This window comes from Molossus molossus, unplaced genomic scaffold (genome assembly GCF_014108415.1).
Source record: "Molossus molossus isolate mMolMol1 unplaced genomic scaffold, mMolMol1.p scaffold_m16_p_20, whole genome shotgun sequence".
Lineage (NCBI taxonomy): Eukaryota > Metazoa > Chordata > Mammalia > Chiroptera > Molossidae > Molossus > Molossus molossus.
The window spans coordinates 20,479,330-20,492,197 of record NW_023425356.1 but is presented as its reverse complement, the minus strand read 5'-3'; the positions used below and the strand labels follow the sequence as shown (position 1 = coordinate 20,492,197).

Genomic DNA, 12,868 nt, shown 5'->3' with positions numbered 1-12,868 from the left:
GAGTAGTTGCACCACAGGAAAAGGAAGAAAATATACCACAATGAAAAACATATGCTTTTTTTCCATCAAACTGAGCCTGTCCCTATGGCAACTCACCAGACTATTCCCATAGTGCTGGGTCATCTCACTGACAAGCTTATCCAATTGCAGGCTTCGGGAGCCAATGATTTGGATCCAGAAGTGGTTAGGATGTTCAGAAGCAGAGACGTAGACTTCCAGAAACTCATCAGCATGAAAACTGAAGTCAGGACTGGGAACTAAACATAGGGATAAGCAAATTAAGCTGCAGAATCATCCTTCCAATATGGTAACCATATCAGAATCATCTCTGGTTGGAATTAGGAGACTGCACCAGGGGGTACAAATACCAAGTAGTTATAACCATTTTTTTTTTTTTATCCTCACCCGAGGACATTTTTTTTTTTTTTGGCATTTATCTTCAGATAGAGTAGGAGGAAAAGGGGGGGGGGGGGGGGATAGAGGGAGAGAGAAAGAGAGGGAGAGAGGGGGGGGAGAGAGAGAGAGAAACATCGATGTGAAAGAGACACATCAACTAGCTGCCACCCACACAACCCCAACTGGAGCTGGGGAAAAACTGCAACCTAGGTACGTGCCCTTAGCGGGAACCAAATCCGAGTCTCTCTGGACCGCAGGCCAACTCTCTAACCGCTGAGCCAAACTGGCCAGGGTACTATTACCATTTTAAAAGTAGCTGGAGGGACAACTGGATGAATCATACAAGAACACCCTGAAGAAAGGTACTGAGCTATGTTCTGTACCTTTCTATATAATTGAGTAATAAGAGAGTTTACTTCTTAGTCATCAGCTATTTATTCAAATTAGTCACCAATTATAATGACGGTAAACCCTCCATATGCTAGCTGCAGCATGGACCAGTCGAAAGATACATGGACGGATATGGACTTATCCAGCTTCCATTCTTCCACTGACTCACTATGTGACCCTGGACAAATCTGTGAACCTCTCGGGCCCTGGTTTCCCTTGCCTATCCCATACCTATGCATAAAACAGAAAGCGTACAGCCTTTTAATTCTTCTTGAATGGTGATGATTTTTAAAAACAATAAAACAGGCAGAAAAAATTGGGCTATTTTACTTGTTTAATAGTATTTTTGGTGAAGAATATCATGTAAATTCATTATTTGATATATTACAGCCTAGTTTCCTGTGAACTAGCATATTTCTATATTGTTCTCCATCATTAGCTGGTTTATATTCAGAAAAATATTATCTTTAGTATTCCAAGTAAAATATTACCAGGGACATGTATCTGTGATGAAAACTTGTTTTTTTGTTTTGTCTTATCCTCACCCAAGGACATTTTTCCATTTTTGCTCAGAGTAGGAAGGAAAGAGAGGAAGAGAGAGAGAGAGAGAGAGAGAGAGATTGAGATTGAGATTGACATGAAAGGAACACATTGAGTGGCTGCCTCCCGCACAACCCCAACCAGGGCCGGGGCAACCGAGGTACATGCCCTTAGCGGGAACCGAACCCGGAGCTCTCTGGATCGTGGGCCGATGCTTTAACTGCTGAGTCAAACAGGCCAGGGCGTGTGATGAAAACTTGTAAGTGTAGTCAAGAAAATAAGAATTATTTTTTCATTGCCTCCTATTGTGGGTTATCTAAGCCAGTATTTCTATCTTCCATATAGCTATGTGTTCCCTTTGTTACATACTTTCAAACATGGACATCTCTGGACTGGTCTGGGCTCCAGACTTCTGAAAGCTGTCACCATTAGGTTTCTCCCAGGAATCTTCTTCTGGCTCTATAACAGCCACGTCACCAGCTCCTTTGCAGGGAAGGTCTGTCAGCTGTGCAGCCTGCTTCATGCAGGTACCAGTGTTTTTCCATAAAGCTGGCTCTCCCGCTGCACCGGGCTCTGTCACTTCCTCTCTTCTTACACTGATTGGCTGTTTGCGTGGGACTCTGGTTTCTGCAGAATGAGTGATTCTCTTCCGAAGTTCTTCATCTTCTGAAACTTTCTCTAGTATCAAATGCTGTGGAAAATAAGAAAAGGGGTGACAGCTATGTGGCCAGATATTTTGACCCAGGATGGAATAAAGGGTTCTTCTCATTCTGAGATATGATTCAAGTTGATCAGCTACTTGCCTTGGCTGCTGCCACTTCCTTTTGTGTTCCTGAGATTTTTATAAGTCTTGATAGTAGTAATGTCCCCTCTGATTCTTTGTCACAGGTAATTTTGGCTCCGGAGGCCTTACAGATAGAACGAATCGTCTCGCCACCTCTCCCTACATTGAACGACACATAAAATCTCGTCCTTCTGTTTCGGCCAACCTTAACTGCTAGAGAAATCTCTATTTTGTATATACCAGAAGAGAGTCAGTTCCTATTTTCAAACTGAACAGAATGCAAAATATTGAATGGAAAGCAGGGGCTACTGAAATTCCTACTGTAAGAAGGGTATTTCTGGATTATTTGCTCTATCCATTTTATTTAAACTCTAACATTGGCTAGGTTAACAACTTCATGCCATTTCCATTTTCTGGACACTCAGCATACTTTATATCCCCACTTCATTAGAAGAGATCCTACAAGGTGTGAAACACTGAACCAAGGACAGGACATTTCTCTGCCTCTAACAGCGGCACAGCAGTGCTCTAGGGGAAAGCATGACAGGTGCTCTCAAGAGCACTATCTACAGTGATTTGGGGTAACATGAGCATTCTCAATTTCCCTTTAAAAATCGATTATGGTCCAGCAAGTGTGGTTCAGTGGTTAGACTGTCGGCCTGCACACTGAAGGGTTGCAGGTTCAATCCCTGACCCCTGTCAGGGTGCTTGCAGCAGGCACCTAATCAATGTGTCTCTCTCACATTGATGTTTCTCTCTCTCTCTCCCACTCCCTCCCTTCCACTTACTCTAAAAATCAACGGAAAAAATATGGTAGGGTGATGATTAACAACAACAACAAAACTATTATGAGGTATGTACCTTTGCCCGAACCCTTCTGGAACCTATTTGTAAAGTTCGGATCATACAACTTCTTGAGGTAATGGGTTTTGCTTTACCAACGGCTCTGTAAAAAAGTAAGGCTCTCGCTCGGCTGGTGTGGCTCAGTGGTTGAACATCGACCCACACACCAAGAGGTCGCCAGTTTGATTCCCAGTCAGGACACATGGCCAGGTTGTGGGCCCAATCCCCCGTGGGGGGCATGCAGGAGGCGGCCAATCAATGTTCTCTCTCATCGATGTTTCTATCTCTCTTTCTCCTTTCCTCTCTCTCTAAAATCAATAAAGAGGAAAAAAGAGTACAGCTCTGGTCTCAACGTCCCTTTTTATTCCTCAGCAAGGTGAAGGAGAAAGTAGGCCAGGATAAACCCTTGGGCAGATGTGAAACAAAGGCAAAGGTAAAGAAAAAACAAAACAAAACGGAAACAGTAGAGGAAGCTGTCCAGTGGTACCTATGATTCTGCCCACAGATCTCTGGGGAACTGAGAGCTGCTCAGACACTGGGGCAGTCTCTGTCAGGATCTGATGGATTGCTGCTTTGGCCTTGCACACCTGAACAGGAAAACCACTGATAAGCAGCACCCGCTCATCGCCTACATCCTCCGTGTCCACATCAATCCGAGCACCTGTCTGTTTCCGCAGCTGCAGAGAAAAGGATACATAGCAATACGCTCTGGAAGAGCTCCCCTTTAGCTAAGGACACTAAACCTAACCTTGGAGTTAGATGGAGCTGGACACAATTATCAGCAAAATCAGGATGTTATAAACACTCCTCACTTATAGGTACTTATGGAAAAAGATTAGTGACAAAGATAATTTAAAACAGTTTCTCTGCATTTACAGCCCCCTCTTTTCTCCTAATTTTATTTGGATTAGAGAATCAAGTATTTTTGACACAGCACCTGAACAGTGAAAGATGCTAAGAATCAGGCAGGAATTCAATATTTAATGTCAATTAATGAGAATTTGAAAAGTATAAAAGAGCCCTGGCTAGTGTTGCTCAGTGGTTAGAGTGTCGGCCGTTCACCAAAGGGCTGCAGGTTCGAGACCCAGTCAAGGGCATGTACTTGGGTTTGATCCCTGGCCCCAGCTGGGGAATGTGTGAGAAGCAACCAATTGATGTATCTATCTCTTTCTCTCTCCTTTCCCACCCCTCTCTCCCATTCCCTCTAAAAAAATATCCTTGGGTGAGGATTAACCAAAAAAAACAGTTCAAGTTGAGATGCAGCCAATCAAAAATCTCCATATCAAGCTCAGTCATCTATTCTCTAGGAAGCAGAGGTACTCATTTCTAAAACATAGATAGCATATCAGCTAAAAAGTTCCCATTATTTTTTTCTTTTAAAAATATACATAGTGTGGGTGGGTTTTGTGGGATGAGGGCAGAGAGGGGGAAAGTAGAATCATTCTCTGGAAGAGCAGATTGCAGGCTTAACACTTACCTGTTTAATATTGGCTCCTTGCCGGCCAATTATGAACTTCACAGCTTCCTGGGGTACTCGCATCTCTATCTCAATGTCATCCTCCCCAACAAACGTCAGCCGTTCTTCTGCACAGATCATGGCTCATCAGATCAGACTTAGATTATTAACACCCAAAGCTAATACCAGCCCTCCCGCAAATCTAGCTGTCAAAGAGACACTGATCCAAGAGATAAACTGAGAATCTCAACTGCAACAACAAGTAGCAGCATCTGAGGGGGAATTCGATCCCCAAAGACCAGAAGATGAGCATTCTCTCTAGGATATTGTTTCAGATGCTAAAGTAGGAGAAACATTTGGCTCTACAACCAAGACGTTTTGGATTTTAGGCAAACTATTTCTCTTGGAGAAGAATGAAGGCTAGAAGTTGCCTGAGTAGTTCATTAGGCTCAGAACTTCTCTGGTTTGTACATAAATCATCTCTCTAGGTCCTCTTCTCTAGGTCTAGCCTCTAGGAAAAATTGAACCCCACCGTTAGCCTTCTCCTAACAATTAAATAGAAGGAGCATATAAAAAAGATAAGATATGGATATTAAAAAAAGAAAAAGAATCCATTGTAGTGTTGATGTTGCTGAATGGAACAGATCAATAGAATTATAAAATGAATTCTTCATTTCACAGAAATTATAGCTTCATATAAATGATGATAGCTCCACATTAAGACTATAGAAAAGAAGAAACCAAATAGTTTCAGTCAAAGACCCCTCAGAGAAAGCCAGTTACATCCCAATAAATGATCCCCAGTCTGGCAAGGACAGTTTTCATTCCAATTTAACAAGGCTGGAACATGGTCTGAACATTTCCATAATGTACAGCTGTGGGGTTCACATACCTCTGCTTTCCCTATATCTGCGGTATAGGATATAGGCAACCGTTGCACTGGCTGGGATTCCGAGGCCCAGTGCTATTTTCTGAATAGTGGACAAACTTGTCCAAGAAGTCCGTTCAGTGGACATTTTCTGCTGTACTCTGACTTACATCCTGAAATAAGCAAATGAGGGAAAAGAAGGAACTTTCATCCAATACCTTTATGACTGGCAGAGAGACAAGGGAACACAGTATATTATTATTATTATTAAAAAAAATACTACTGTCTACTTTTTCCCATTTTATGAGCTTGAGCAGTCTCAAAATCTGTATCATGTATCAGAGTATTTTTTAAAAGTTACCTAAGGGACACATACACATACAGCTAGAGGCATACTTCATCCCCGCACCCCAAGTAGAACTAACTATACACTGATCACAGTTTTAAAACACAAAGGAACAAAACATTGTTAAATAAATATTTAAAAATATGTATTCAGATTTTTTTATCCTCACCTGAGGATATTTTTCTTTTCTTTTTTTTTTTTTTAATCCTCACCCAAGGATATTTTTCTATTTATCTTCAGACAGAGTGGGAGGGGGAGAAAGGGGGAGAGAGAGAGAAACATCGATGTGAGAGAGACACATCCACTGAATGCTTCCCGCACGACCCTGACCAGGGCCGGGGACAAACTGCAACCGAAGTACCTACCCTTGGTCAGAACTGAACCCGCAACTCATTGGTTCGAGGGCCGACGCTCGAACCACTGAGCCAAACCGGCCAGGGCTGTATTCAGTTTTTTATTTCAAACTATTTAAAATTACACACATAGCCTAGTCGGTGTGACTCAGTTGACTGAGTGTCACCCCATGGACAGAGGTCCCAGTTCAATTCCGGATCAGGGCACATGCCCGGGTTTCAGGCTTGATCCCCAGTAGGGGGCGTGCAGGAGGCAGCCAATCAATGTTTGTCTCATATGGATGTTTCTCTCCTTTCAAAAAATCAATAGAAACATATTTAAAAAAAATTCCGTATGTGCGCCCTTCTATGCTTCCCAGCCTTTCCCGAAGCTGTCGTTGCTGCAAGAATGGCTTTCCAGGCCTATTTTGGGCTTTGCTACTTCTACTTATCTTTCTTGAAAGTAGAGTCTTTATTATTTGTACTCCTGATTTCTATTTATTGCTCAACTAACAGTGAAAGGGGTGGGTGGGAGGGATTCTGCCCTGCTCCACCAAAACTATGAGTTAATTAACCTAGATGGCACGTATAAGCCTTATCTAATCTTACCTCTGTTCCCCCTTTTCTTGGTGTCTCCTGTTTCACTGGAGAGGACTTTTTTGAGTTTTGGGTTTGTCTTTCTGTGGCCTCTTTCAACTGCTATTGTCACTCTGTTCTCTTTGGGTGATTTCACCCACATCTGCAGCCTCAATTATTACCTACATGCTAATGATGTCAAAACACTGCACCTGGACTGATTACAGAAGCTTAACAAATCTCAATTAGACCACTGTAGTGGTCTTCCTACTGGCCTTCTTTTTTATTTATGTATTTATGTATTTATTTTTTATTTTTTCCCTACTGGTCTTCTTACAATGGCCAGCAAGTGACAGAGTGAAATACTCTCTGACTCTTATCTTAATTTTGCTGCCAAGCAAATCTTAACACATCCCTCACTATATTTCCTTAATCCCTATATATTCTCACTTTCCCAGACAATGATTCATACCATCTCTTCTCAGATCTCTAGTACCTCTTTCTCCATCCGCTCTTACTATTTCACTGAGAAAATAGAGCATTCAGAGAAAATAAACTTCCACCACATTTACCCACCTACGTCCATCTGTGCCTAAATATTCTATCTTCTCTTCTGTAGCCCTGGATGAACAACCTCTGCTCCTAGCACTAAAGTATCTCATAAAAGTGTTGCTCCACCAACACTGCTCTCCTTCCTTCTCCTGCATCGTTAATATTTCCCTCTCTCCCGGATCTTTCCATCAGCAGACAAACATGCTATTACATGTTTCTTAAATGAAAACCCTTCCTCAATTCCAATTCTTCTTCCAAGTACTTCTCATTTCTTTCTTTTTACAGGAAAACGCAACAGTGTTAATACTTATGTGCTCAATTTATCTTCTTAATCCACTCTCAGAGCTCCTGTCAAAGTCAGTGACTCCACACTGCTAAATCCAATAATCAATTCTCGTCCTCACTTTACTTGACCGTGCCCTGTCTGGCACAGCTGGTGATTGCCTCTTCTCTAAAACATTTTCTTGGCTTCCACCACAGTGCACTTGCTTAGCTCTCCTTATCCCTTTCTGGCTGCTCCAACAGTCTCCTTTGCTGGTTCCTTCTTTTTCTAATCTCTAAACACCAGAGTGCCCCAGGGCTCTGTCCTTTGCCCTCTTCTGGGCTCTACTTCATTTCCTTCGTGATCGCAAGTCTCATTCTCAGCTTGGCTTTAAATCCCATATATGCTGACGACTCTCAAATTCATAGATCCAGTTGGACCATTCTCTTGAACAGGTTTACATATCCTACTGCATATGAGACATCTCCATTTGATGTTTCATAGACATCTCAAACAAGTACAACACTGAGCTTCTGATCTCACCCCCTTCCTGTATTTAGTCTTTGTCATTTTGGTAAATGGTAATTCCCTTCTTTTAGTTTCTCAGACTAAATAGCCCGTTCATCCTCTCCCTCAAACAATACATCCAGCTTGTCAGCAACTCCCATTCATTGTACTTTCAAACTATCCAGAATCTGACCACTTTTTACCTCTTCACTGTTATGACCACCATCTGTTCCAAACCACTCTAATGTCTTGCCTAGATTATTGCAATTATTTAATGATGTCCCTGCATTTGCCATTGTTCATTCATGTTCAACAAAATAGCTGGAGTCAAATAACATTCCTCATCTGCTCAATACTTTCCAGTGGCTTCCAGTGCTTAGTAAACATAGCCACTAGATAAATATTTGCTCAATAATCATTTGTTGAATGAATGAACTTCTCTTCTTCAGCAACTCTGTTGCATACATGTGAACTCATGACTGGCATAAAAGGTTCTTCGTAATCTGATCTCTAACTACCATTATATTCTAACCACATCTCTACTACAGGAGTATGATGTGCTCTCTTATGTATCCTTGCTCTGACATATGTCACTTCTGTCTTCCTAGCCCATCTGGTATCCCTGGCAAAATCCTATTCCTTCTTTAAGTCTCAGCTCTACCACTACCACTTCTTCTGAGGTCTCTGGGGTTTCCCCTAGCTCACACTGCCCTGTAAATGATGCCTCCATGACTGTACTTGTTCACACTGTATGCAATGGTGTATCTGTTGTCTCTAGGTCACTGGCTTCACCAGTGCAGTTCAACCATATTTATTAAGTAGATGTGCTAGATGCTACTATGGCACTAAGGACACAAAGATGAATAGATATATGTATTGGGTAAAATACCACCAGGCACTTTACATACATTATTTTACTCAATCTTTATACAATCCTGTAAAGTAGGAAATAATAACCCCAGTTTTGTAGAAGAGTACACATAATTAAAGAGGTCACCTAACCTCTTACCCAGAGTCTGGATTATTATTTGCATATTAAAAACCCTTTAAAGTGACTTTGGAAGCACCTGGCCCACCCCTTCTTTTAGCTCTCAGTGAAACAGTACCTAGTATCTTTATTTTTTATTTTAGTCAACACATTCAATTCAAAATGAATAAATACTGTTGGAAAACATTGTAGGTGGTAAAATAAAAAAATGCACAAAAACTAAAGACAATGTCTATTTCCAGATATTACAATCTAGTAGGACAAAATACAATGTGGCTTTTAACAAGATTTGCTTTAAAATGAATGAGGAAATGTAATTTATGCTACAATTTGCTTACAAGTACAAAAATTCAACCCACATGATATCCAAGAAAAAAAAAATGGTTGTATCCAAGTAAGTCTAAAAACATATTCATTAATAAGGATCTACTTAGGAATAAAACTTTGGTTCTACATATGCTTTTCCTGAAAGCCTTTCAGGAAGAGTAACGAGGGCAAAGAGAAGCAAGCCATTGCACAGAAATCTCATTCTGAGGAGCACATAAAAATCACATAAGGAGACTGCAGGTGGATTTCTTACTACTGTCAGTCAGAGAACCCAGTTTTGCATCTGACCTCAGAGAGCTTTACTAATCAACAGAAATTAATAAAGGTCATCAGAGAACTACCAGAAGTTTGACAAATCTATTTTTTCTAGCCAATAGTTTTAAACAAATTTAATCCACTGTCTTGCTCAGACTCATGGCTTGAATAGAAAAACAAAACCTCCTTTTATCAGCTTGTTGAGGGACTCTTTTCAAGTGTCTTGTTATTCTAGGCAATTACTCAGTAAGTAGATCCAGTATACTATATCACTTTATTTATTTATTTATTTTTAATCCTCATCTGGGGACGTTTATTGATTTTTTAAAGGGAGGGAGAGAGGGAAAGAGAGAGAGAGAGGGAAACATAGATCGGTTGCCTCCCAGATGCACCCTGATCATGGATCGAACCCCCAACCTACATATGTGCTCTGACCAGGAATCGAACCTTCAACCTTCTGGTATATAGGGTGACACTCCAACCAGCTGAGCTACCTGGCCAGGATTGTATCACTTTAAGAGACTGAGTATCAACCTGAAGAATGTGGCTGCTCTGAACCCCTACCTTAGAGTGAGTAGGAATAAAAGGGTTGAGTTTTAATGTAGGGTTATTTGTTTGAGATAGGTTCCTCCCCTAACTGGATAAAAATCAGTTTCTCTCTCTCCTGCCTCCCCAACTAGGCTGGTTTTTCTGTGAAAGTTTGGGTGGCATCATGTAAACATCTTTTTATATACCAAACGAAAGGAAACAAGTTTGGTTTCATAAAGGAGAGTTTTTGCTTAAGTAATTCTTGAGCCAAAAGAACTGCCATTTTCTTAAATGGTTTATTCTGAGTGTCTAGAAAAGATTTCACTTCTTTTATCTACTGGTTACTTCATATATTTCCTGATATGGTCTCTTAACATGCAAAGCTTGTCTTTGCTGTTAATGTGCCCCAGTTAAATAGTGCCAGCTCCCTGTTGTGGGCTGAGCATGCTCAGGACACGAGGGATAAGAATTCCTGCCCTGAAATAGTCTAGTAGAAAAGATCAACACCAGAACAATTACATGGCAATGCAAAGACAATATACATTTTTGGTTAATGTAATTGCTGTTGGTTAATCCAACAGCTGGGAGGAGCTAGAATTTAAAAGGTTTATTTCTTTGATGGTGCACAGGTGAAAAACCACCCCATTAAAATGCAAATGATTTATCTTCTGCATTGAAACCAATAAATATATAGTATCTAGTGTGTGCTTGGCCCCAGGGATAGAACAGTTCTGACAGACTTAGTAGCTGCCTTCAAAAAGCTTCCTATCAAGTAGGGAAGGTCTTATCTTGACAGCAGTTTGTAAATGTCAAAGGTTTGGGGAAACTAAAATAAATCCACCAGCCCTGTGAACAAGAGCAGTATTTGATCCGAACTCCAATGCTGTCTTTAACATCACCTTTCTGGCCGTAATTCATGCTATGAGACAACGAAATCACAGAATTTTATAACCGAAGAGACCACAGAAATGATCTAATTCTACTAATAATGTTGCAACTGTGAAAACTGAGGCCCAGGGAGATAAAGAAATTTCCCTAAGGATATACACAGCTAATTAGTCGTTTCCACAAATGTGGTTTGAAGACCAGTCGCAAATAGCACATCTTTAAGGAGACTTAAAGGACTAAGAGCATCCCCCCCCCCCCCCCCCCCCAGTTCAGAAACTATCAGGATCAAGGCAAAAGGATATCTGATTTTCCTGACTCCGCAAACAGATCCCCTCAGTCCTGACGCTTATACTACATTGGGTTTCATCTTTCTGGGCTTCCACAGTACTCCAAACATCCCTTCAAAATTTGCTTGTAATTTTTTACTAACAGCTGTGTCTGTAGTGAGAATGAATGGAAGCAGCAACAGTGAGGGTAGAGAGACTAATTCAGAAGTAAGTCCAGGTGTCAAAGATAAAGATGGAGAAAAGGAGATGGATTTGCAAGTTTTAATAGGTAAAATATATAAGACTTAGAAATTGACTTATGGAAACGTTAGAGGGTGAGCCAAGGAAACCTGGCTACCAGGTTTCTCATTTGAGCACCTGGTAGAGATACCTGGTAGATGGTAGCATCTGAGATAGAAAATATTGATGATTTGGTGGTGAAGGGTGTGTGTGTGGTATGAAGATGAATGTGACAAGGATACATTTATTGGGTGACTTCTATTTGAAGCTAAATTCTACTAACTCATCTTTGGATATTAGAAATAGTTTTGCTAATCTAGCTATCAGCTGATGTCTCAAAGAATGAATATCCACTTGATTGATCAAGGTCCCCCCCCCCAATTGACATTCTTTCACACTGTTGTAAGTTTCTCTTCAGAAAAAAGAAATAAAAATGGGAAATAATATGATGGAAATGGGGATAACTGTATAGTACTGAATGTTAGCCTGTGTTTGATTTCATTACTTCAAATTGAATATGAAGAGGAAGAGATCAGAATTTAAGACCATAATTCCTAGGGGAAGCTGAGTAAAGAAAAGAGGAGACACGTGGATCATTTTAAGGTGAGAAGTGTAGCTAGATGATGGTTTTCAGGAAACTTCAAAGTTTCCAGATATTTGTATTAAACAGCTAACAACTAACTGATAGACTTAGTTCTAAATTGTCATTTCAAAAACATAGGAGTCAAATCACACTGTGAGTCCATAGAGAAAGGATCTCATTCTTCTATCTCCTGATTATCAGAACCTACAAAGTATCTAAAAAATGGAGGTAGGCTTGTTGAACTGAAATACCTCATTCACTTTCCTCATCCTTGATATATTTTTTATTATTTTTAAACCAGTGAGTGAAAAAAGCCTCATTCCATTTCTCTCAAGCTGAGAAGAGTCTAAAACTTAACTTTGGCATGGGAGTCTTCAGCCCAAAACCATGATGATATCTGCTGTAAGGAGGGAAATATGGAAAAACAACCAACCCCCACCCCAATGTATTATTCTGACGACTGCAAACGTCATTCTTTTAGAAATAATTAAAGAAAAAAAAAAAAAAAACAGGGGAAAATAAAAGGCAAACATAAACAGAGCAATTCTCAAAAACGACCAGTCCATGGAAGAGTCCGAACTGGCAAACCCTCTCGCACCGAGTCTGCTGTGGCTTAACCCTGGGCCCAGAGCATTTCTTTTGGCTACGGTTATGTCCCCGGGGATAAAGCTGTCCCCAACAACGCCTCAGCACCCGGGGCTCCGACTGCCGCCCCTGGCCTCGCCCGGGGGCGCTTGGCCGCCTCCCTTCCCCAGCCCCCCGTTTCGTCTCTTCGTTGCCACGGACGCCCCGGGCCAGAATCTCCCATTTCCCCAACCTTTGCTCCGGGTCGCCGCCTTACCACCCTCGACTCAGCCGTGGCGCACTCCTCCTCGAACCTCGGCACAGCCGCCGTCACCCCCGCCCACTGGCACCCGACTCCCTGCTCCGCGGACCTCGCT

General features: G+C 41.3%; 1 protein-coding gene across 7 annotated transcripts in view; it reads right to left on the bottom strand.

The window, feature by feature from the left end:
* TDRKH (tudor and KH domain containing) overlaps positions 1–12,868 on the bottom strand; it is an 18,804-nt gene extending 5,936 nt beyond the window's left edge. For 6 of the 7 annotated variants that reach the window (XM_036272210.1, XM_036272211.1, XM_036272209.1 and 3 more), the window contains exons 1-7: positions 12,769–12,868; positions 5,302–5,450; positions 4,431–4,537; positions 3,441–3,630; positions 2,130–2,269; positions 1,696–2,017; positions 97–257 (exon numbers count right to left, since the gene is read on the bottom strand). In XM_036272210.1, coding sequence (XP_036128103.1) covers positions 97–257; positions 1,696–2,017; positions 2,130–2,269; positions 3,441–3,630; positions 4,431–4,537; positions 5,302–5,425 — 1,044 coding nt within the window. In that variant the 5' untranslated portion in view covers positions 5,426–5,450; positions 12,769–12,868. The remainder of the gene's footprint in view (positions 1–96; positions 258–1,695; positions 2,018–2,129; positions 2,270–3,440; positions 3,631–4,430; positions 4,538–5,301; positions 5,451–12,768) is intronic. The other variant, XM_036272212.1, reaches the window with a different exon arrangement.